Here is a 26,789-nt window from a genome sequence, read left to right on the forward strand (position 1 = left end):
AAATATACAGTTATCACATGAGTCCATTAAGGGGAGTTTGCTTGATACTGAGAAAATATTTAAGGATCACATGAGAGATTTTGTAATTTTTTGAAAAAATTAACTCACCATTCTACCATCTCCTCAGGGAAAACAAATGACTAGTGTGCCAATACAAGATGTATTTAATGTAGAACAAACAAATTTGACTCATGAATACAGCCTCAACCATATTTGGAATTTCCAGCTGCATGTTTTTGTTTTAGTTCAATTTTTTAAAGTAAAACATCCAGTATGTTTAGTCCAACTAGGAGAAAACGTACAGGACCTGGTTTTGTGAAATGAGCCAGGCCAAGTGACATCCCTGATAGTGGGTGAACATTTTGGGAATAGTGACCACCACTCATTATGTTTTAAGATAATTGAGTAAGGATAAAATCAGATCTTGCAGGAAGGTACTAAACTGGGGGAGGGTAAATTATGATGGATAAGACAGGAGCTAAGGGGCATTGATTGGGAGCGGCTGCTGTCAGACAAGTCCATGTCTGACATGTTGGGAGTTGTTTAAAGATCAGCTGATCAGAGTTCAGGATCGGCATGTTCCAGCAAGGACTAGGATGGTAAGGTATAAGGTAAGGGAACCTTGGATGACCTGAGAGGTCCTAAATTTAGTCAGAAAGGAAAAGGAAGCATACATAAGATTTAGGGAGGTAAAATCAGACTGGATCCTTATAGAACATCAAGATAGCAGGAAAGGTCTCAAGCAGGTAATTAGGAAGGTCAAAAGGGACCATGAAATGTCCTTGGTGAATAGGATTAAGGATAATCCCAAGGTATTTTATATTTGTATTAAGAAAGAGGATAACTAAGGAGAGGGTAGGTCCACTCAAAGATAAAGGAGGGAATTTCTGCTTGGAGTCAGAGCATGTGGCTGAGGTACTAAATGAGTACTTTGTGTTGGTATTTACCAAGGAGAAGGATTTGGAGGATAGTGAATGCAGAATGGGGCATGCTAATTTGCTGGGACATTTTGAGATTGAGGAGGTAGTGCTGGGTCTTCTGAAAAGCATCAAAGTGGATAAATCCCCAAGGCTTGATGGCATATATGCCAGAATACTGAGAGCAGCAAGTGAAGAGATTGCCGGGGCTTTGACAAGGATCTCACTAGCAACAGGCAAGGTCCCAGAGGATTGGAGAGTAGCAAATGTTGTGCCTTGTTCAAGAAGGGAAATAGGGATAATCCAGGTAACTATAAACCAGTGAGCCTCTCATCAGTTGTAGGGAAGCTATTGGAGAGGATACTGAGGGATAGGATTTATGCACATTTGGAAAGGAATAGCCTACTTGGGGACAGTCAGCATAGCTTTGTGGGGAAGGTCATGCCTTACAAACTTAATCAAGTTTTTTGAGGAGGTGACAATGGAGCTTGATGAGGTTAAGGCAGTGGATGTTACCTACATGGACTTCAGTAAGGTATTTAATGAGGTCCATCATAGTAGGTTGATTCAGAAGATAAAAATGCATGGGCTCCAGGATGAATTGCAAGTTTGGATTCAGAACTGGCTTTCCATTTGTCCTAGCACATAGAAAATAGAGCATGGGTGGAAGGCTGTTACTCTGGCTGGAGGTCAGTGACCAATGATGTTCTGCAAGGATCAGTGCTGGGACCTCTTGTGATGTATATCAAGGATTTGGATGAAAATGTAGATGGATGGATTAGCAAGTTGCAGATGACACAAAGATTGGTGGAGTTGTGAACAATGTAAAGGACTGTCAGGAATACAGTGGGATATAGATCAGTTACGGGCAGAGAAGTTCTGAGGTTGGGGTGGTGGGGGGAAGAAGTTTAAAGGTGATGTGAGGGATAGGTTACCAGGGGTAGTAATGGAAGCTGGCAGTCTGGTGGAGTTTAAGACTTTTAGATAGGCACATGAATACAGAGGGATATGGATGATACACGGGAGGAGGAAGACATTTAGTGTAAATTGGCATCAAGGTCTGCACAACCTCGTGGGCCAAATAGTACAGTACAGCACCGGACAGGCCATGGTCTAAAATTTGAGCAGAAAACATGCTATAACTAGATTGTGAGGGGGAAGGGAACCAGAGGAGTAGGGCAGAGGAAGAAGGGGATGGGCAAGTCAGATCTGACAGGTAGAGAGGCTTTGAGGAAGGAGCAGCACAGTACAGGCTATGAATATAGTAAGGTGGATGGGCTAAAGTGCATTTACTTAAATGTGAGAAGCATCAGGAATAAGGGAGATGAACTGAGGGCTTGGATAAGTACATGGGACTATGATATTGTGGCTATTACAAAGACATGGCTGACATAAGGGCAGGCATGGATACTGAATATTCCTGGTTTTCAGTGTTTTAAAAGGGATGGGGTGGGGGGGGAGGAAGAAGAGGAGGGGTGGCAGTACTGGTCAGGGACACTGTTACAGCTGCAGAAAGGGTAGATAATGTAGAAGGATCCTCTCTAGAGTCAATATGGGTGGAAGTTAGGAACAAGAAAGGGGCAGTTACCCTCCTTGGAGTATTCTATAGCCCCCCCCCCCCCCCCCGGTAGCAGTAGGGATACTGAGGAGCAGATTGGGAGGTAGTTTTTGGACATGTGAAAATAACAGGGTTATTAATAATGGGAGACTTCAACTTTCCAAATATTGATTGGCACCTACTTAGTGCCAAGGGTTTAGATGGGGCACAGTTTAAGTGTGTCCAGGATGGATTCTTGACACAGTATGTTTACAGGCCAACTAGAGGGAATGCCATATTAGATCTAATTTTAGGTAATGAAACGGGACAGGTGACAGATCTATCGGTGGGTGAGCATTTGGGGGACAGTGACCATTGCTCCATAACCTTTAGAATTGTCATGGACAGGGATAGGAGCAAAGAGGATGGGAAGATATTTAATTGGGGAAAGGTGAATTATGAGGCTATAAGGTGAGAACTTGGGATGACATTTTTGAAGGGAAATGTACCATGGAGATGTGGTCGATGTTCAGGGATCTTTTGCAGGATGTTAGGGATAAATTTGTCCCAGTGAGGCAGAGAAGGAATGGTAGGGTGAAGGAACTGTGGGTGACGAGAGGGGTGGAATAACTAGTTAGGAAGAAGGCGGCAGCATACATGAGGTGTAAACAGCAAGGATGGGACAGGGCTCGTGAGGAATATAGAGTAGCAAGGAAGGAACTTGAAGGGGACATGAAAAGGTTTTGGCAAGTAGGGTTAAGGAGAATCCCATGGCTTTTTTCTCGTATGTAAAGAGCAGAAGGATGGCTAGGGTAAAGGTAGGTCTGATTAAAGACAAAAGTTTGGGAGGATGTGCCTGGAAGCTGTGGAGTTCTCAATGAATACTTCTCTTCAGTATTCACCAAGGAGAGGGGTCTTGATGATGCTGAGGACAGTGTTGGTGAGGGTAATGTTCTAGAGGATGTAGATAGTAAGAGAGGATGTGTTGGAGTTGTTAGAAAGTATTAGGACAGAAGTTCCTGGGGCCTGACGGAATATGCCCCAGGCTGCTTCAGGAGTCGAGGGAGGAGATTGCTGAACCGTTGGTTAGGATCTTTTGAGTCCTTGTTATCCATGGGGATGGTACCGGAGGATTGGAGGGAGGCGAATGTTGTCCCCTTATTCAGAAAAGGTAGTAGGGATAGTCCAGGAAATTACAGGCTGGTGAGCCTTGCGTCTGTGGTGGGTAAGCTGTTAGAAAGGATCTATGAGCATTTAGAGAATCATGGACTGATTAGGGACAGCCAGCATAGCTTTGTGAAGGGATGATCTTGCCTCAAGCCTGATAGGGTTCTTTGAGGATGTGACCAGGAAGATTGATGAGGGTAGTGCAGTGGATGTAGTCTACATGGATTTTAGTAAGGTGTTTGATAAGGTTCCACATGGTAGGCTTCTTCAGAAGGTCAGAGGCCAAGGGATCCAGGGAAGCTTGGCAGTGTGGATTCAGAATTGGCTTGCCTGTAGAAAGCAGAGGGTTGTGGTGGAGGGAGTGTATTTGGATTGGAGGGCTGTGACTAGTGGTGTCCCACAGGGATTGGTCCTGGGACCTCTACTTTTTTGTGATATTTATAGATGACTTAGATGAGGGGGTGGAAGGCTGGGTTAGCAAGTTTGCGGATGACACAAAGATTGGTGGTGTTGTGGATAGTGTGGAGGGCTGTTGAAGCTTGCAGAGGGATATTGATAGGATGCAGAGCTGGGCTGACAAGTGGCAGATGGAGTTCAATCCAGAGAAGTGAGGTAGTACACTTTGGAAGGACAAACTCCAAGGCAGAGTACAAGGTAAATGGCAGGATTCTGGGCAGTGTGGAGGAGCAACGGAATTTGGGAGTTCATATCCACAGATCACTGAAAGTTGCCTCACAGGTAGATAAGGTAGTTAAGAAAGCTTATGGGATGTTAGTTTTCATAAGTCGTGGGATTGAGTTTAAGAGCCGCAAAGTGATGATGCAGCTTTACAAAACTCTGGTTGGGCCACATTTAGAGTACTGTGTCCAGTTCTGGTCACCTCATTATAGGAAGGATGTGGAGGCGTTGGAAAGGGTGCAGAGGAGATTTACCAGGATGCTGCCTGGATTAGAGTATGGATTATGAGGAGAGACTAAAGGAGCTAGGGCTGTTCTCATTGGAGAGGAAGATGAAGGGAGACATGATAGAGGTATACAATATATTGAGAGTAATAGACAGTGGACAGCCAGCACCTCTTTCCCGGAGCACCAATGGTCAAAACAAGAGGACATGGCTTTAAGGTAATGGATGGGAAGTTCAAGGGAGACTGAGGGAGGTTTTTCACCCAGAGTGTAGTTGGTGCATGGAATGTGCTGCCTGGGGTGGTGGTGGAGGCTGATACATTGGACAAGTTCAAGAGATTGGAGGAATTTAAGATAGAGGGATATGTGGGAGGAAGGGGTTAGATAGTCTTAGGTGTAGTTTGAAGGGCGGCACAACATGATGGGCCGAAGGGCTGTATCGCTCTATGGTTCTAACTAAAAAGGACAAAACAGGAGTTGGGGAAAGAGCAGAGTGGGAATGAAATACTGACTGGTGATTTTCACCAGCACTACTACATCATTCTTCCCAGCAGCTGGGACGGTAAGAGACCAAAAATGGTTTCATTGAAGAGATACCAAATCGAAGTTAGTGCTTACAATATCATTACTCAAGATCAGATCTGTTGCATACAAATACAATTTGAATTATTCAATCCAAATAAAATTACCAAGGCAACAGGGCAGAGCAGTTGATAGTTATGGACATGATTATTGCTTTATTTACATCAATAAGAACAGGAAATTAATGAGGTGCCAATATGTTATGGAAATTGTCAGTAATATATTGGAACCAATGCCTTTACCATTAATCTCAATGGCATTGGGAACCATTAGCATTATTTTACCTAACATGGACACTGTCCACGTATGGCACAATTGGTATAAAATCTGCCTTGGAACATCAACAAAGGGAACTTTTAATAATTGACAAGAGTAGCCACTTACTGCCACTTAAGGTGGTAGCATATTTTAAACGGTAAATTTCAACAGAACCACATGTTGAACATTTAAGATTAGATTTTGGCTTATGGATTTGAAATATGTAGAAATAAGAATTCTCTATTTACCCACTCAAGCCCTTAATCCACACTGCTTCCTTTATTTTAATAATTTCTGCATTGGTTCCCATATATGACAAATAAGAGGAATCACAGCAGGATTGATGGGGAATGCCTCAAATGACATTTTCTCAGTTCAACCCATTTCATTTACTTTATTGTTCACTCTTCTACGGTTATCATTCATTCATGTTGTTAGTGAAAAGCTCTTGAAACTCCTCTGCTCATTCTTGCTAGTTTGAAAACAACATTTTTTTTGCTTATTTGAAAAAAAAATCACTTCAATTCTCCCAGTGCCATTCAATGTTCAGTATTCTCAGGTTCGTTAGCCATTAGTCTAGGTGCTTTTGGTCAAGTAGCCCTGGCAAGTATCTACACTGCAAGGGAGCCAATCAAATTGTCTGCATTGAGCTGGATGGCCGCTGATGAAGGCAATTTTGATCGAGCAACTGAAGCACCAGATGATGGCAGCTGATGCTGATGTATTGGCAGGATGACAGTGATAATTTGGAGAGTGAAAAGTAAGAGGCCTCACCAACCCCAAGCCCATTCTGAACACCAAGTAAAATAGAGCCACAAGCTAGTCTCTCACCATTCCAGTTGAGGTTCTGCAGTGTATCACGCAGAAATTTACAGTCTTTGTTGTACTTCCAAGCTTCTTGCATTACCTCATTTAGCTTTTCATCTTCATTCTCTCCTATAAAACACACAATTTCAGCATAAAACCTGTGCAAATGATATTGTTCATTTAATTCAATCCTTATTCAATCTCTACTTGATCTTTTATTTTAGCTGAACACACACAAACCTTTTGCAGATCAACACAAAAGGTACTTGTATGACCAGTCCCAAACACATGGGTTAAATATGCAGCCAGCAGCAAATCAGAGTTCCATAATAGAAAGGAAGACTGTTGGCTGGTGAATCTGGCAGGTGTCCTTTGGGTCTATCAATGGCTGTATGGGGCCAATGTTGAGAATCTGTAGCAACAGCGAAGGTTTCAGGCAATTTAAAAGCACCCAATACAACGTCATAATAGTAGAATACTATTACAATCAAGTGCATGCTAAATTTCTAGATGTTACAGTAATACTTTTAACCATTAGAAGACAAGATTTTGAATTGTGTTTAATTATTACCTGGACTCACCAACACCAGGAAACAAGGGGAGCACTGAAGCTGCTTCTCATAACCTTCTACAGCAGGCTGATGGACAGTCAACTCAAAAACTCCATCACAGATAACATATTCTATTTATTTCACTTAATGCATACAGATTAAATGCTAAACATATCGAGCACACTTCAGAACAGACTCTGCTTTCTCTCCCAGCTCTTGCTCTTCTAAATGGTGGACTATGGATATTTTCAAAATCACAATCAATTTTACTCAATGTAAATGTCCCAAGGTGTGACTGATTAGGAGCAAGATCAGCAGCAATTCACCCAACACTTGATTAAACTAAAAATCTTGACTAGCTCGTCATTCAAACCATATGTTGTTCTTCTCTCCTAATCTGATAGTTAGCCTATAAAAACACAAAGCTACACCGAGTAATCAACAATATATTTTTGGAATGATCAAAGTATGCAATGATGTCTTGTAAATACATTTTTCTTTCTTCCTTTCCCAAATGGATCCTTCAAGCACACTGCCAGCAAGAGGAAGAATTTCCAGCATGTATATAGAGTTGCACAGCTTTTTGTCCAAGAGGCAAGAAAGTTCACCTCCCACTTCACATCAGATAGATCTAATTGTAGTGCATAGTCCAGGACAGAGAGGGCAGTGTTAGTCAAACTACACTGCTCCTTTGTGACTCCTCAACATGTCCCAGCTATCATACCACCTGCAGATAATCAGAACAAGTCATCTGACATCAGGTACATAGCATTTTTTTTTACTTTACACACACGTTGTTTCACAGCTTATTACTTCTTTTAATTCCTTACACTGGATCAAGGAACTCAATTTCTCCTGCCCATTCCAAGTCCAAGTTAGGTGCCTTACCAGCCTGCGGTAAAATACACTGGGCGATGACATCCCGCAGTTTCTCCACAGCGACGTTGGCATCCTCTGCCTCATTCTCTGGATCATGAATGTACACACTGTCCTTGGGCCTCGTGCTGTAACAAAATGACGTTCTATTATGGGAGGGGAAAGGTCCCTGTAAAAACAGGCACAATTAGCCAGCCAAATCCGAGACACATTTAGTGGGCTAAGACATTAAGCAGGCTTATTTTTTCTTAAAACAAAATAAACAAAAAAATAAAAAGGAAGAAAAGGTAGAAAGAATTAATAAAAATGAAAAGCAATAAAAAAAACACGAGAAGAGCGACGGGAAAACTGACATTACCCATCTCGCCCCCACTACAAGTGTGCCATCTATCAGGCGATCGCGCTGTGGCACTGGTGATGGTCATTGGAGAAGTCCGACGTCTGGATTGCCTGCCTCACCTGCTGGCTGAAGGAGGCTATCTGGAGGCAAACAGCCATATGAGAAAAACAACAATGGGGAACATTTAGGGAAATAATATTTTTTTAATCTTCTTAAAGGGGAACAGTCTTCACTTGAATCAATGTATAATCCTAAATGTGATAAAAAGGACATCCCTCCTCTTGGTAAGATTTCATTTGAAAATCCGTAGTTCAAATATTCCTCTTCAAAGATGTAACAACAGCTGAATCTTCATTAAACCCCATACACTGGATAATATATTTGATCTGACGAATAATAAGCCCATATGTTCTTTAACTCAGTGGCAGTCCAACAAAGACTTCCTTATCGAGTTCTACAGATTCAGTATTCACTTGTCATTTAAGCCTTGCCAAAGAAAGCCAGAACTCCAGCACTCAGATAATTTCTGGCTCTACACTTCCATTGATAGCACTTTTTTTCTTTACACTTACTAGCATCTCAGTCTTGCCTGGATCTTATTTTATGCTTTAAAACCGCTAGTCAGACGGAGAACCAGGATTGTTGTTTTGTGCAGCCTCTCCTGTGCTGTGACATCATGAAGTTCCATGTCAATAACTGAAATGACGGCACTATCTAGGAATTCAACAAGCCTAGAGTGAATTTTACTCTTCCATTCAGATCACTGCTGAAAATGCCAACAAGATACCATAAGCAAAATTTTAAAACCATGAAAATAATCAAGGAGAGGAGGAGCAAGAAACCACGTGCACCAATCTTTATAACGCTTAGGACTGTAGTGCAATTCAAATGAACACGGTTTCCCTTTAAGGAGGATTCAACTGTTGCAGTATTGGTGAAAAATCTGACCACATGGCTTGAAACAAGTTTTAGAAAGTGTCCTTTTGGAATGATGTCTATTTCAAATCAATACCTGCTGTAACCAAAGCTCTGCGAGCTCGCCAATGACTTTCTGGGTAAATGCAACATACTGTGAGGTACTGAGCCATACAGACCAGGAAAGCTCTCAAGTTCATACCTGGTCTGTGTGGATTAGCTCCTTGCCAGAGGAAGGAACTAATGGCTTCAGTCCCAGGACTGGGATTGGGGTTGGGGTGGGGGGGAGGGGGGGGGGGTGGGGGGTAGGTGTGGAATTCACAGGGGGGAGAGGGTGAAAAAAAAGGAACTCAGTCAAGGTTTACAATAGTGACTTGTGTAGCTGTCAGAAGAAAAATGGAATGGGCATGGCTGTGATTCTTCCTCCTGCTCCATGGTCAAATTGACTGCTGCCAGCACAATCCTAGCTTACACAAGTAGAATGGACTCTTGGAATAGGTACCAGGGACAACAAATGCCCATGCAACCATATCCCAAGACGTGTTCAAGCCTTGATGACAATACTATTTTTAAAAAGTGTTAAAAAAAAGTCATTATATACCTAAAGCCTTTGGGTTTGTGACCACCAGCTTCCAACGTAATGAAATAATTTTCACACTCAAATGGCAGTTAACAGTTTATTAGAAGAGGAAGCCATTGCAGCGAAGTAGTAAACAATACGGTTCTCTCAAAATACCACTGGGCATTAAAAAGTCTCCTGTTTCAACTTTCGTGAAAAACATTAACTGCTTGTTAAGCTTAATTGGGTGCAGCTGCTTTAGATCTTTACATCTCGGATTCAGTCACATCTTATGCTGCAGCTCATGCAGATTCATCAGCCAGAAAGAACAATGCCAAATTCTGCTCTGTATAAGAAAGCACCCCTCCATTAAATTCCTTTGCCGGGTTTTCTTGTCTTCGTGACATAAGCATTGCCTTTTGTTTCTCCATATGTTATCACACAACTTGTACACATTGAATTAAATTAAAATCTTGTCACCACTCCAGTTTTGCATCATGCCTTTTTAAGTTGCAAATAGTTTACTCCTGCATTTTGTCATCTAAATTCTGTAATTTGCATTAACAACTTGGTCTTATCAAGTACTTTAATTTAGAAAAATGATCCCAACACACTCAGACTTATGTTATCCAATATTCAGTTAGTACTCAAAGCCCCAGGCAGTCTGGCTGCAAGTGAATCAAATCAGGGCTTAGTTAAAATTCATAGATACTTTGCAGAACACCATCAAAAGCATTGGGAAATGTGACAAAAGGTTATAAGATCAAATTATTTAGGTTTTAGTTTCAATTATGTCCCCTTCTTCCCTGAATGCATAATGGATATGGTTCCATAGACCCATCCTTCATGAGCAAGACTAAAAGATGAGAGTCAGCAAACTATTTGACCACAAAGGGCATCACAGCCAAGCCAATCCTGCCAAAAAAAAAACATACTTTCCAACAGTCCATCTCAATAGTGGCAAAGAGCAGGATCTTTGGTTGATTTACCTCTTCCTACCCATGGGATGCTTAAGCTAATTGCAGTGCTCCAACTGCTGCCCTGTGCAAGATCAATTAATTTAGCATAAATAGTCAAACCTGTGAACTTGTGGTCTGTATAGCTTATACTTTGCAGTACATTGGGATGCTCAGTTGAACAATGTGTACTTGCATGAATATTTTAGGAGAGTGAATATAAAGCAACAAACAATCCTGATCTCAGCAAGAAACGTACACAAACCAAACCACCTCTTATTCACAACTCATTCTGTACAATTCTTGAAACAAAATAAAAATCAAAATTATGATGTGTGAGGAATATCCATACAATTAATCTGCTTGTAAATTTAATTTTAATGTTTTTCTGAGTGTGATTTTACCCAAGAAAGCTTTTACTGAATATTTCATTTTTGGCCTGACTGGTGGATAAAACATTCATTGGCTCTTCACAGAATAATTCCCATTGTTATCTGTCTTCCAGAATTCACAACATTATTTCTTTGCAAACTAAATCTGATTAGGAATAAATTGTAAAGTGGGAAAAAAAACTATTCTGGGTGGGGAAGAGAATGGCAAAGGAAAGAAATACAGGAACTATCTAGGCACACCACGACCAAACTATTTAATCAAATTCTAGCACAGAGGAACAAGAAAGAAGGAATGTACCCTAATTTATTTTGTCCTAAAAGGCACTGAATTTGCTGTAGCATAATTTACTTAACACTCCCAAAGGATTCTCACATGATGCATTGAGAAAGAATTCCATGGTGCGTTGGATATCTTTAGTTCTGAGAACACAGGATAAGCAAATGCTTTGCCATGCTCTGATTTTGTAAATACAAAAAAATGCCTTGTTTGAAAAAAATCCTTCACATGTATGACTGCAGACATGAATGTTAGAAGAATTTTGAAATGTGAAAGACACTGCAACAGTTACATCTTGTCTCAACCACCTTGTCCAGTTGATTTTCCATCAACCTATTACTCACTTCAGGATACTGAGGCAAACTGTAAACTTACAGAAATTAATTAACACAGGGGTCAAATATTATATCTGCAACCATCCTGGACTCCAGGGCTCAGTATGGTGCTCCTGCTCTTTAATAATGAGAGCTCAGATTACTTGAAATATTATCCCAACTTATTTGCTCCTCTGTACTTTATTGTAAAACTAAGAACTTTGACACAGCAAAAGAACAGATGGTATGCTTCATAGTCAAACTCTGAAAATAAAAATAACACAGTATCTCCACAATGCCGAGCACATCACCAAACAGAAATTCCACTATAGCTTCACCAAGATATCTCTTCACCTTGCATGTCTGAGCTACATACATTACATTCAGTACAACTTACCCAAGCAGTTTCCTCTTGCGAAGAATTGGGTTATTAACAGAGTTTAGAGGTTTAAGGCTCACTTTCAGATCCTGAATTCTCATACTGGCCAGCTGTTCTGCATGAGCCTGCTGGATCCCAGCAACCATTGCCTGTGACACACAGATTTACCATCAACACATGCTTTGTTACAACAGAATGAGACAAGCAGAGGGATAACCCCAGCCTGCAAACATATGCAGCAACTGCCACACAAGTTTCTGCTAGTAAAGAACTTAACACCGAGGAGAGGCTCCAATGAACTTCAGCTTTTACTTCAACAAGTGAAACAAAATAGTCTTTGATGAATCAATTTCTCTGGTTTAAAACTTCACAAAAGTGCAAGAATCTCTCATCCCAGGTTCTGATTTTAAAGGAAAAGTTTTAAGGTTAGGCATTACGTGAGTTTACCATCTTGGTTTAAGTGATATAAAAAAAAGTACTAACTCTTCAATAACACATCAACTTCTGCAGATTGCAGCCTTCACCACAATTACCAAACAAAATGCTAGCCACTAATTGTGACCTAATAGTCATAACTGATTTACCTTATCCATCATCATTTGGGAAGATGGGAGAATGTTATCTAAAGCCTCTGTGGAGTTCAGCCAGGGATGATCCAGCACCCCTTCAATATTGAGCCGCTCCTCTGGCTTTACCTTCAGCAATCTGCAAAAGGGAACAATTTAACACTGAAACCAGGATTCAAAAAAAGACTCAAGTCCACAGAACTATTTCTATCTATTAGTGAAGATAAAGCACATTACAATCAGATTACCAATTCCAACCAGAAAACAACTAAGCACTAGTTGTCGACTGCAATGGTATCTGTCCAATAATAAAGGTTTGCTGAATGCAAGGTCCACCAACATTTTGTCTGGATGATTCATTGTTACAGATTTCTCTACAACGTCTCCAATACTACCTCAGACTAGTCCTACTATACAACAGAGACCCAGCTATTCAACTCACTTTCTCACAATGTCCTTTGCCATCTCGGAAATCTGACTCCACTCTTCCTCTGGGAATTCAAAACTTCCCGTCATGATCTTTTTTCGCATGTCCTTTGGGATTGTCCGGCTGTGGTGTTTGGAATAAAACGGTGGATATCCACATAGCATCACGTAAATAATTACACCCAGCGACCACAGGTCACAGCTCTGGGATAAACAAAAAAAAAATTTTTATATATAAAAATGCCATTTGTAAAATAGATATGGGATTATGTCTTGGGGTGCCCTTGGTGAATTTGCTAGGGATCTCTCCCAACACCACTTGTGCAGCTGGTTAGCCTGCTTTCAGATCTCAATCAATAGTGCTGGGGAGGATGTAGAACACGTGACCTATAAGACTTTCCTGTTTTCCTGTAGAAAATTCCCCCTTGTGTTTTGCTTAGCACTACCTACCACCCCTTTTCCAAGATCAGAAACACATCAAGTTGGGGGTGGGGATCTTACAACCAACTCAGTTTCCACAGTCTTAAGTATTTGTGCTGTGTCACTGGACTATTTTCAAAATATCACCAGAATACATCAGATGTACAAATGAACTGATCATTGTATATAAAAGAAAAGCATTATCACTTTAACCACAATTGTATTATTTTAGTTATGTTTATTAGCTGGAAGTGAAAAGAAAAACAACATTGCCATATGGTAAGACTTGTAATGAGATATTTTTAATGAATCGGATTTGATTTTCCAAAAGGACATCATAAAGAAATAGAGATAGGGAGAAGACTCCTGGTTGACCTCAGCAATGTCACTATTATCTGTGACATGTGCTAAATACAAACTGTTATTTCCTAAATGACCCATAAAAGATCAAATTTATATGTTAAACTTGATGACTTGTCTTACATTATGTATAACATACTGCTAAAGGGAGGTTTCAGTAACTTACTTTCACTTCCCACTGTTGCTTGACTTCTAATTTTATTTGAAGTATGCATTCATTTGAAACATCAATACTTTGGATGGATTAAATTTTGAAGAGATTAAATGATCACAGAAGAGGTATGATTGATATTTCCTTGTTTAAAAAAAATACTCAGCTCTTTCAAAATACTCACCACTTTACAGGAGGAGGCTGGGCAACATGAAACTGCATCTCAGGATGTCTCACTTACCTGTTCTTCTGGTTACCAAGGAGAGAGGGATTGGAAAAAGAAAGGAGCTCTCCAGCACACAATGCCATGCTGAGATTACAAAAACTGCTATGAATCATGGCTACTAATTTTTTCCATTTTGGGAAGGGGGGAGGGGGTTGAAATGGGCAATGGAGAATGGGATGGCGAATGAAATAGGGCAGAACTACTACACTGTGGAAAACTACATCAATTTAATTTGTATCCATCTCATTTCCACATTATGTACTTGACAACAGGATGCAAGAAAAATAAACTTCATTTCCACCATTTAACAACTGAGCCTGCCCATTCTGTTTTTCAAAACAGCTCCTGTCATTTCATTCAAATACAAGATGATAATATAAAGTGGTAAGGAGTTACCTTATTGTATGTGTAAGGAGTTGGCGAGGTAGGTATTATTCCAGATTTCTCTTTCTGATGTCTCCTCTGTGCCTCTAATACCTGCAAGAAAAGCAAGAAGATCAAAATGAAGAAGAGCTTATCATGCTGTTTCCTTGAATTTCACAAAATTAAAAGGTAGAAGCCCGATTCATTTCAATAGCAAGTAAGGTACAATAAAGAATTTAAAAGTTGGAGGAAAAGCCCCTGTATATTTTTTTATATAAAGGAAATGAGGGAGGTTAAAGAAACACATATTAGAAATGAAGTATAGTGACCAGCAAATTCTTGATGGGTATGCACAAACTGTCAAAAGTATGGGAACAATGCAGACATGTCAGCTTTGGCATGAACCATGAAGTGAACATTTGCTTATTTACTCCAGGGTTTTGCACACAAAATATAATCGCACAATAAATCCTTTCCAATTTGATTAAAATGTGGAGGAATTTCTTCTGAGGAATGTGAATCTTTGGAGTTCTTTATCAAAAATTCTGGATGCAGAAACATTAAGTATATTCAAGGCTGGAACACACAGATTTTGGGCTAAAGGGGAGATAAGAAAATGCAGTTGAGCCCAATGATCAGATCTTAATGAATAATACAGCAGGCTTAATGAACCTACGGCTTAATATTGTTCCTATTCCTTATGTTCTTATTTCTGTTGCCACATTCTTCCTGCAACTATCCTCATAAATAAAAATAAAAGAAACAAAAATTAAAGGAGCACTAAAAGTTGCCCACTTTATCATGACATTATACTCTCTGGCGCCTAGGCCTTTGGCTACACTACCTATTCCTTAACTCAATCTTCTTAGGATACTTCTTGGAACCTCTGGACCTGCATCACTGACCATAGACTGCTCCACAATTTTATGCTATCCACAATGTTAAGATAGAAGAGCACAACAATAGAGGAGCACATATATAGGCACATCACAGAGAAATGCAAAAATTATAGGATAATAGTAGCTGGGGGTTTCAACTTCCCCAGTATTAACTGGGATCACCTTCATGTGGAAGGCTCAGAGAATTTAGAATTTTTAAAATGCTTCCAGGTGAGCTTTTTGAGTCAGCAAATAGATAGTCCTACTTAAGAATCGGTGGCACTGGATTTAATCTTTAGCAATGCAGCAGAGCACGTAGAGAAAGTATCAGTGGGGCAAAATTCAGAAATAGAGACCATGACTCAATTTTAAGGTTGTTATAGAGAAGGACAATTATAGACCAGTAATTTAGATCTTGAATTAGCGGAAGGCCAATTTCAGTATGATAAGACCTGGCAAAAAGTAGAATGGGAACAGGTAAATCTGCATGCAACCAGTGAGAATCATTCAAGGAAACTGTGGGGGCTAACATGTTCCTATAATGGTGAAAGGCAATGCCAACAAATCCAAGGAAGCCTGGATGGAAAGGGATGGAAAGGACATGGCAGGTTTAGAGAACTGTAAACAGGGGAAGACCTAAAGGGGGCACAAATTGGCACTGGATTAATCCAAGATTAAGAAAAATCCCCAAACATTTTACATTTATTAATGTCAATAGGGTAACCAGGGAAAGAGTAGAAACAATCTGTGCATGGAGCTGGAGAACGTGGGTGAGGTCTCAAATAAGTATCTCTCATCTGCATTCACTAGAGAAGGACAGGGTAGTTGGAGAATTCAAGGAGGGGGGTGTTGGAATTCTAGAACAAATAACATTGAAAGGCAGGAGGTATTAGATGTCATAGCAGGTAAATAAACCCCCAGGGCTGCTTTCCCCACCCCCGCCCATTTCCACTCACATTTCACAAAATGGAGAAATTAGTAACCATGAGCAATTTTTGTCATCTCAGCACGTTATGTATTGAAGAGCCTGTCTCTCCAATGGTTACAAGACCCTATGTGAAATGAACCTGGATGCCTTTTCAAATCTGGTTTTGCTAGGTCGATCAACTTCAGAATTGCCAGTTTTACTGAGAGAACACAAATATTGGTATTATAGTTGGAGGAAGAACACATTATTTGGAAATGTTAGCAGTACGCTATCTGGTGGGTGGTCAATTGCAAAGTACCAACATGTTGTGTAGCATCCTCTCTAAATATATGCAAAGAAATGCTGGTATATACCAGCTTTCAAATCTAAGACTGGTGACCAAGATGAACGTACAAAGACCCCACGTGTTGCTAATGTTCCAGGTGTCTAACCACCATAGCACATGTGCCTAACAAAGCCATCAGAAAGAGGCTCAAAACTAACGATTTTACAAATAATTTTCCAATAACATACCATATGGACAGGTCTCCCAGGCCAACATCCTCAGCATTGAGGCATAGGTTATATTCAGTTTTCTGTAATGGGCAGGCCATGTCACTTGCATGCCTGACACCAGACTCCCAAAATCTGTCATGCAAAGAAATTACCAGGTGGATGCAGAAAAAGTTTCAAGGATGTACTCAAAGCTTCCCTGAAGAAATGCAACATTCTCCTGACTCCATGGAACTTTGGCCCACAACAGCTCAAAATAAAGGAGAAGGAGAATTCTGAATGGTATTGAGAAGCCCCATGTAAAAGGTAGAAGGAGCACACCACCTCACACTCTACCCACCCACCCACTACTCCAACTGTGGAAGAGTCTGTGGTCCTTGTGTTGTCCTCATTAGCCACTTCAGAACCCACAAAAGCATAGTGGAAGGAAAGTCATCCTTGATCTGGAGGGATTGCTTAAGAGCAGCACACACACACACTCACCTGAGGTGCTACATAATATGGAGTGAACTGTGGTGTCATCAGATCCCCATGATCGATTTTGGCAAATCCAAAATCGCACAGTTTAACTGGTGCATCCTATAAGATGAAAGAATTATGTATCAAAACCAGGAAAGGAAAAATATAATTTTCAGCATGCTTTATTACAAGACCATGGAGACTTAAAACAACACACTGTCATTCATCCCCCAGTGTCTTTGCTTACTTGTTTCAGGCTCAGTCCAACACTATTTACTATAATACCATGCTCTCTCATAGCACCACTTTACCTTGCTCTAAATTGCATGTGCTTGATTTTCCCCACCTGGTCAAAATGAACCATCTCAACAGACTTTTTTGCTGTTTGGGCCAAGCCGCCTACTTCATAGAACCATAGAACCATACAGCACAAAACAGGCCCTTCGGCCCACCATGTTGTTCCGTCCATCAAACCACCCTCACACTACCTAACCCCTTGCTCCCGCATATCCCCCCCATCCCACACTCCTCCATATGCCTATCCAACAAGCTCTTGAACCTGTCCAATGTATCTGCCTCCACCACCACCCCAGGCAGTGCATTCCATGCACCAACCACTCTCTGGGTGAAAAACCTCCCCCTGACATCTCCCCTGAGCCTCCCACCCATAACCTTAAAGCCATGCCCTCTCGTCTTGAGCATTGGTGCCCTGGGAAGGAGGTGCTGACAGTCTACTCTATCTATTCCTCTCAATATTTTATATACCTCTATCATGTCTCCTCTCATCCTCCTCCTTTCCAGTGAATAAAGCCCTAGCACCTTAAGCCTCTCCTCATATTCAATACTCTCTAATCCAGGCAGCATCCTGGTAAATCTCCTCTGCACCCTCTCCAACGCCTCCACATCCTTCCTATAATGAGGCAACCAGAACTGAACACAGTACTCTAAGTGTGGCCTAACTAGAGTTTTGTAAAGCTTCAGTGTCAATAAATTTCAAACAATTATGAAGGCTTCATCATCTGAGCAGTACACAATAATACATTGTGCTCCTGCCCAGCAGTAAATATTTTCTCTGCATACCATTCCAGTGGTCAATGTCTTAAGCATTAAAAAGAAATTATCTACAGTTAGTGAAGTTACTCCACATACTTGCTTTTGATATAAAGATCACTGCTCAGATAAGCCAAACACATTCTAGTTTATCATGTCTGTACAAATATGATTCCTATATTTCACACAACAACCTAGAAGGCTCAAGGGCTCCAACATAGGGCTATTAATTAGCAGGAAAATATGATACATGGATGTAAATTTCCCTTGACAGAAATAATTAAAAGTGAAAGGAAAACCTCCGGTCTTCTGCATATAAATAATTAACATTACAAGATTAATGGTAGGCCAAAGTAAATAATTTCACCCTGCCTTTCTTTTGGGGTAGTTGGCATCAAGTGGAAGTACACTAATCTCACTATAAAACTCACTCAATGCACCAATAAGGAACTTTGCTACCTTTAGCAAAGTCTTCTGCAGACTTTTTCTTCCTAGTTGGCTTTCTTCACCCCATCCCCAACCCCATTAGGAATCTCTTCTAGTAACAAACAATCTGCTGCAACAGGTTTCAACCCAAAACAACCCAACAATTCCTTCCCCTGCCCCCCCAACAGATACTGTTTGACCTGCTGAGTTCCTCCAGCAGATTGTTTGTTGCTCCAGATTCCAGCATCTGCAGTCTCTTGCGTCTCTCTTTCAGTAACGTTCTGACCAAGATTTAGTATGCTGGTACCAGTGATACTTTTTTTTTAATTAAAAAAAAATCAATTTTGAGAAGAATATTACCAATCCATATTTTATATAATACAAAGGCATGCACTTTTCATGCTCACAAGAAGGTCAGGACATCCTGTTTCCATCATGCTTGTATGCTGTGCCTGGTTTAGGTTTAAATTTCCCCATGAACTTACCTGTACTTGCCTTCTTGTCTTCTCAAAGATGAGACTCCAAGGTAGGTGAAGTTGTGCCCCTCACCTGTAAATGTAGCTTCCAGGCCTGATCCTTCTACCCACTCTCCAACCACAAACCCAAATGCACCCCTGATTCATCAGCCTCTGACCTGGCCACATCCCATTCTGACCAGATCTTGTACCTCCCACTAAAAAAAAGGGTAAGAAAAAAAGGAAGAGAGCGAAAATAAGGAGCGGGGAAATTTTTTAAAAAGCATATCGACCACAGAGAAAGACAAGATAGAGCGCATTTTTCAACAGTAACTTGTATTTATATAGCGCCTTTAACATATTTAAATGTCCCAAGACATTTTACTGAACTGGTATCATTCAACATTTTACATTAAGCAACAATGAGATGTTACATCAAGTGACCAAAAGTATGGTCAAAGAGGAAAAACTTTAAATAGCATCTTCAAAGAGGTTGAGGTGTCTAGGAAGGAAATTCTTAAGCTTGAGGCCAAGATAGCTGGAGACATAATGCCATACTGCAGAGATGGATGTCAAGATTGCACTGGAGGGCAAAATTGGAAGTACACAGAACTCCTGGAAGATTGTAAGACTTGAGGAGGTTACAGAGTTAAGTCGGAGTGAAACCAAAAGGAATCTGCATTGCTGGATCAGGCCAATTATCGGATGGGATGTGGTGCAAGTTATGGCTGTAAAGCTGTGAGTGCAAAGGGTTTTGATGATGGAGAGAACATGGGATTGCAATTGCATATTAAATAGGATCCCAAAGTTGTTTGAAGTTTGGTTAAATTTTAACATGAGCAAAGCCATAGGAGATATACTATTAATACTGCTACAAGCTAGGAAAAATATGGGAAAGTTCAGATCTTTCAGAGAATAGTTCTTTTAATTATTTCTCAGCAAACACACTTTCTAACCTAAATGGGCAATACCTTAAAGTGTATTTTTCTCAATGGTATAATGTCCTTATTAAAACTGTGCAACTTCTTGCAGTGCCACACAAGTTACTATTTAACAATTCAACATTACTTAAACTATAATTATGAAGGAGGTTACCATACAGCTGGTATACTGGAGTTATTACTTACATGATTAGTGCCTGATTCAGATACTCACCAGAGAGTTGTCCTTGAAGAGGAGGTTTTCAGGTTTGAGGTCTCTATGGGCAATGTTCAAGGAGTGACAGTGCTGTATAGCCAGAGCAATCTGCACAAAATACAGTACAGATAGATACTTGTAAATATTCAAATAATCAAGATACCAGTCATCAAAAAAAATAAATTCTTAAAAAGACTGAAGACACTGCCATTAACAATATAAGCAACTTCTGTGAAACTAACATACGGTCTTCCCACTCTAAACACATTCCAGCTGTTAAGATAAGATCTTTATTAGTCACATGTACATTGAGACACACAGTGAAATGCATTTTTTGCATAGTGTTCTGGAGGGCAGCCCGCAAGTGTCGCCACGCTTCCGGCGCCATGTTGCTTCAAATGCAGTTTTTCTTTTATAAATTAAAAAAATACTTTCATAGAACAGGTTAATAAATCAACCATCAGTATTGGAAATCTAACTTAACAACAGAAAATGCTGCAAATAGTCAGCAGGTCAGTCTGCATCTGTGGGAGGAGAAACAGAGTTAACCTGACCTGATGAGTATTTCCAGCATTTTCTGTTTTTGATTTTCAGCATGTGCAGTTCTTGTGATTTTTCACTAGGAAATCTAACTGTCCAGTTCATTGCCGAGAAATGTTAAACTTAGAGATGCTGTCATTTGGATAAAAGTAAATTCTCATCTACTTGTTTAGTTGATTACTTGAATGTAAGGACTCAAGGCACTAATGAAAGGAGGAAAGGTATATACAGTGGCATGCAAAAGTTTGGGCTCCCCTGGTCAAAATTTCTGTTACTGTGAATAGCTAAGCGAGTAAAAGATGACCTGATTTCCAAAAGGCATAAAGTTAACGATGACACATTTCTTTAATATTTTAACCAAGATTACTTTTTTTATTTCCATCTTCTACAGTTTCAAAATAACAAAAAAAGGAAAAGGGCCCAAAGCAAAAGTTTGGGCACCCTGCATGGTCAGTACTTAGTAACACCCCCTTTGGCAAGTATCACAGCTTGCAAACGCTTTCTGTAGCCAGCTAAGAGTCTTTCAATTCTTGTTTGGGGGATTTTCACCCATTCTTCCTTGCAAAAGGCTTCTAGTTCTGTGAGATTCTTGGGCCGTCTTGCATGCACTGCTCTTTTGGGGTCTATCCACAGGATTTTCGATGATTTTTAGGTCAGGGAACTGAAATTTCATGAAATTCTGCACCCTTTTTTCTCCAAACTTTCCTGCGTCTTCACCACAAAATTCAGCGTCAGAAGTCTGCAAAGGAACATCTAAAGAAGCCTGATGCATTTTGGAAACAAGTCCGATGCATTTTGGAAACAAGTCCTGTGGACTGATCAAGTTAAAATAGGACTTTTTGGCCGCAATGAGCAAAGGTATGTTTGAAGAAAAAGGGGTGCAGAATTTCATGAAAACAACACCTCTCCAACTGTTAAGCACGGCGATGGATCGATCATGCTTTGGGCTAGTGTTGCAGCCAGTGGCACGGGGAAAATTTCACTGGTAGAGGGAAGAATGAATTCAATTAAATACCAGCAAATTCTGGAAGCAAACATCACACTGTCTGTAAAAAAGCTGAAGATGAAAAGTGGATGGCTTCTACAACAGGATAACTATCCTAAACACACCTCAAAATCCACAATGGACTACCTCAAGAGGGACAAGCTGAAGGTTTTGCCATGACCCTCATAGTCCCCTGACCTAAACATCATCGAAAATCTGTAGATAGACCTCAAAAGAGCAGTGCATGCAAGATGGCCCAAGAATCTCACAGAATTAGAAGCCTTTTGCAAGACGGAATGCATGAAAATCCCTCAAACAAAAATTGAAATACTCTTAGCTGGCTACAGAAAGCGTTTACAAGCTGTGATACTTGCCAAAGGGGGTGTTACTAAGTAGAGACCATGCAGGGTGCCCAAACTTTTGCTTTGGGCCCTTTTCCTTTTTTATTATTTTGAAACTGTAAAAGATGGAAATAAAAAAGTAATCTTGCTTAAAATATTAAAGAAATGTGTCATCTTTAACGTTATGCCTTTCGGAAATCAGGTCATCTTTTACTCACTTAACTATTCACAATAACAGAAATATTGACCAGGGGTGCCCAAACTTTTGCATGCCACTGCAGGTGTGTGCAGTAAGACAGCCATTTCCCTCTCAACCAAATCCTGAAATTACATTAAATAATCATTCATCTCATTGGTGATTGTGTAAATGATTGCCAGAATTATCTTTATAAGAGTCATAAGAACCTGAGAAACAGGAGAAGGCAGCACTGCTCTGACATTCAATAAGATCATGGTTGATCTGTATAAACCCCAGATACCTCAATTTCCTTAATGTTAAAAATCTATCAATCTCAGTCTTGTATATGCTCATGACTGAACCTCCACAGCTGTCTTGGGTAGAAAATTCCAAAGCAGGTGGAGAACTTTCACTTCAGTCCTGAATAGTTGACTCTTTATTGAGACTGATTGGCTTCCCCTAGTTTTAGAATCCTCAGCCAAGAGGAAAATCATTCCTACATCTACTGTCAAGCCTATATCTAGTATGTTTTAATGAGACCAGCTCTTATCATCTAAACTCCCGAGTACAGGCTCAGTCTGCCTAGTCTCTCCTCAGGACAATTCTGCCATCCCTTCCTCCCCACCCATCCCTAAATCACAGGAATTAAACTAATGAATTTTTGTTACATTCTTTCCATAGCAAGTCTGTCATTCTTCAGGTATGGAGACCAGATTTATGCCCAATATTTTAGATGCATTCTCACCAGGGCCCTAGATAATTGCAGCAAGATATCTTTACTCTTGAACCTGAATCCTCTAGCAGTAACAGGCAACATACAATTTGCTTTCTTAGTTTGTCTGCTGTACCTTGTGTGGTGAACAGTTAAAGCTCCACAAAGCATGATGGAAAAAAGACAAACTTTATGCCAGCACCGTTTTACTGTGAGAACTGAATGAAACCAAACAGTTGATACAGCAGAATATTCAACCTTTTTGGCTGCAAAAGTGGCTAAATTGTAGATGGGTAAGAGGACAGTGGACATGAAAAGAGGACAAAGGTCTCAGAAAGCAGTCAGGGAAATGTTAATGACTCTGCAACATCCTAACACAAGGGAAGTGTGAGAAAAATTGCTGACAAGTTGACAGAACAATTCCATTTACAGAAATAACTGTACCTTCACTCTTTGATTGATCTAATGTAGATATGAAAGATCAGGGAAAACATATGAAAGGAGGTACAACAAGCATATGGGCAACAACATCCCTAGAACATCCATCACAGAAGAACCTGAAGTTCAGAATACAGAGGAGACTACAACCTATTGGAGTAAACCTGGCCAAGTCATCTTGCCTGGCTAGTATCCAAGTTCAAATCATGAGTTTTGCAGTTTAATGAGTAATAAGCTATAAAAGCAAGTTAAATGTGAATTACACTTCAAGTGATTTGAGCATAAATAAAGACAATTGTACTAAACTTTGAGTATTTTCTTTGTCTGCCATGTTAGTTGCCACCCTATAAAGAAGGGAGGGTCAACCTGCATATTAACTTCCAGCGAAGTGTGTACAAAGACACCAAAGTTCATTTTAACAACATCTTTTAATCTTTCAGAACTTAAAAAAATATTTCGGCTTTCTATTTTGTCTACCAAAGTGGTTAACTTTTGTTTTTCACATTGTATCCCAATTGCCATGTCTTTGCCCATTCATTTCTATGATCCACCAAAGCTTCTCTGCACCCTTGTCTCAATTCTTTACATAATCAACAAACATGGATATATTACCCTTGGTCTTCTCCTCCGAATCATTGACATAGATTAAGAGCAGCTGGAATCCCAGCCTTGATTCCTGTGTTAGCTCACCAATTAAGTTTCCCAATGCAAAAATAACTCATTTATTTTTACTTTCATTTTCTGCTCATTAACCAATGTTATTACCACCAATGCTCTGATTTTGTTTAATAACCTTGTGTGTGGTATATTATCAAAGGCCTTCTAGAGCTCCGAATACAACACATCCACTGGTCTGCCCTTTTGCCATTTATAGCCAAAACATCTCCATTATGGCCATTAGATTTTACCCATTTAATTCTTTTTTGTACCATCTTTCTGCTTACAAGTACTACTTGCTTACAGATAAAGGATCTTGATTTTGTCTTTTTACTGTTTTCCCTGCTTGGATTTTAATTAAAGATATGCTCTCATGCTAGTATGCTCTGTCCCTTCCTGACATTAGTCATTATTCCCATTCTGCTACCCTGCACTCTCCCTTTAACTTTCTTTGATTCCCCTCATCTGAAACCTTCTCCCTATACAGACCTAGTTATTCAATTCGCTGGAACACTGGTCCCAGCACGATTTTAGTGAAGCCTGCCCTAATGGAAAAAGTCCTTCTTTCCCCCAGTACCAGTATGCCCTGAACCTTTTCCCCTAAACAATCTTTGATCTTACTGGCTCTATGCCAATCTACTCGTGGCCCAGATAGTAATCCAGAGAATACCACCTGTGTAATTCGAGTTTAGTTTGGTCCACCTGTCTTTCCACAGATGCCGCATGACCTGTTTTTATGTCCAATTTCCTGCATCTGCATTTTTTTTTTGATTTACCACTAGAGGTTTGGGAAGTTCAATTGCTCAAGGGAGGTCAACTTCATGGAGAAGCCTTTACAGGCCATCACCTCCTCCAGCACCTTCCCTCCTTCTCCCAAAAAGCTCCTCTGCCACAAAAATCCCATAGTTAGGCATTACTTCTACAACCTATTCAAGGGCATTATCCCCTGACAAACATCTCATCAGGCTGATTTCTGAAGAGAAAACGAGTTAAGGTAAACGATGCACACTGTGGAAGTAAACGTCCACAGTCTATCATTCGAAACTCCTCAATGTTTTCTAAAAAGGCAGGATTACCATTTTTATTTTATCATCTCTATCAACATGAAAGAATCCTTACCTGTTTAGTAACCTGGCTAGCCATTTTCTCTGTAAAGTGCTTATGTTGGCTGATTCTGTGAAACAGCTCCCCACCTTCCATCATCTCCATTACAATTAGCAGCCGAGCCCTGGAGATTTTTTCCAAAGGATAAAGATATTCAATTTAGTGGAAGAGTAATTCTATAACACAAAGATTAGTGTGCCCCCTAATTCACCAACAGGGTGCATATTGTTCAAGGGTATAACTACAACTCCTGCAAATAATAAAATGTCTGACGGTTTACTTATCTTCATGAGTCACTGTGACTGAGACATACCTTGGACTGGACTCATGGGGGAACTGAACACTGTTAGCATATACTTCAATAATCTGAACAATGTTGTTGTGGCCCACACACATAAGGTGATGTCGAACCTGCAAAAGGATTGACCTGCATTAGAAATCCAAGGTGTTTAATCATTTATAAACAAATAAGGCAAGAAAGTATAATCTTTTCCTTGTACAATATCAAACTTTTTTTTTAATTGCTGCAGAACTTTATCATTAAATTAATGAAGAGAATGATATAACCGAACCACTCATTGAAAAAACACAGTTCTAGTACATTTCATCTTTTTATCTCTATCCCTCTTGAAGTAAAACATAGTGCTTCATTTGTTTTCTTTATGGCCATGTTAACTTCCAGGGTAACTTTGTGTTTGGTGTACTTTGCAGTTCAAGATCTCTTTGCTGCTCTACCCTACCAAGAATTGCATCATAGAAGTAGTAAGTGATCTATCTACTCTTGCTACCAAAATGTGCCACTTCCGATTTATCTGTGTTGAGCCTCGGTTACCATTAACTGACCACTAGGCAAGTTTATTAATGTTGTCTTGTAATTTGTTGCAGTCTTCCTATATACTGACTACCTACAAACTTTCTGATCTTGCATGTTATACCGTGAATTTGGCATCATTCACCATTTTAGGATTTCAGTACTCAATTTCAAACTCTGAATTATTAATATAAACTGCCACTTCTTCTACTGCGATTACTCATTCTTTACTCCCACTCTCTGCTTTGTGCCTGGAAGCCAGCTAACAGTCCATTCTGCTAATTGTGCTCAGACTCTACATTCTCTAACTTCATTACTCTGTGAAGGGGTACGTTACCTTGAATATCTCATTAAACATCTACTGCATTACCATTGTCTACTTTCTCCATTACCTATTCAGAAAAATGCAGTAAGGTTGATCAAGCAAGATCTTTCCTTTTGAAATCCATGCTGACTATTCACTATTTTGCTTTACCTTCCTAGATGTTCATCTACTTTCTTTAGCTTCCTACAACCATTAAGCTAACTATTCTAGTAACTACCTGAACATGTTCTATTCCTCTTAAACGTGTATTATCTTAGAGTTCTGCCATTTCTCTGCCACTACTCCTTCTTCTAACAAATATATTTAATAAGCAATGATGCTTCTGCTGTCTCTTCACTAATTTCCTTTAATGCATGGATGCAATCCAGCCAGAATCACTCAAGTTTGAGTTATTTAATAGATTCCCATTTTTTATTTTAAATGCATTTATCACATTAGGATTCATTCCTCCCTTTCTACTATAACACTGGGTAGCAGAACAACAATCAGGAAATTATACTAGAATTTGTTGAGGCAGGAAAGATCTGCACACCACTCAAGATTTTTGGTTCATTTTTTCTGGGAAGGTTGGCAGGGGTTGCATGCTAGGAAAGTGGATAGGCTTCCAAGAGTCCTTAATTAGGGCTGCTCAG

At 40.0% G+C, this 26,789-nt stretch overlaps 2 protein-coding genes across 3 annotated transcripts in view; one reads left to right on the plus strand and one right to left on the minus strand.

Moving 5' to 3' along the window:
- Positions 1-26,789, plus strand: part of naa25 (N-alpha-acetyltransferase 25, NatB auxiliary subunit) — a 254,605-nt gene that overhangs the window by 119,959 nt on the left and 107,857 nt on the right. The gene's annotated exons all lie outside the window — the stretch shown is intronic.
- mapkapk5 (MAPK activated protein kinase 5) overlaps positions 1-26,789 on the minus strand; it is a 39,520-nt gene that overhangs the window by 178 nt on the left and 12,553 nt on the right. Inside the window, exons 4-13 of one of the 2 annotated variants that reach the window (XM_052032313.1) lie at positions 25,335-25,432; positions 25,037-25,145; positions 20,085-20,174; positions 17,023-17,118; positions 14,275-14,355; positions 12,738-12,925; positions 12,314-12,434; positions 11,748-11,878; positions 7,610-7,725; positions 6,195-6,299 (exon numbers count right to left, since the gene is read on the minus strand). In XM_052032313.1, the coding sequence (XP_051888273.1) occupies positions 6,195-6,299; positions 7,610-7,725; positions 11,748-11,878; positions 12,314-12,434; positions 12,738-12,925; positions 14,275-14,355; positions 17,023-17,118; positions 20,085-20,174; positions 25,037-25,145; positions 25,335-25,432 (1,135 nt within the window). Of the gene's footprint in view, positions 1-6,194; positions 6,300-7,609; positions 7,726-7,955; positions 8,074-11,747; positions 11,879-12,313; positions 12,435-12,737; positions 12,926-14,274; positions 14,356-17,022; positions 17,119-20,084; positions 20,175-25,036; positions 25,146-25,334; positions 25,433-26,789 lie in introns of those variants that run through there. The other variant, XR_007957675.1, reaches the window with a different exon arrangement.

Source organism: Pristis pectinata, chromosome 17, assembly GCF_009764475.1.
Source record: "Pristis pectinata isolate sPriPec2 chromosome 17, sPriPec2.1.pri, whole genome shotgun sequence".
Taxonomy (NCBI): Eukaryota; Metazoa; Chordata; class Chondrichthyes; order Rhinopristiformes; family Pristidae; genus Pristis; species Pristis pectinata.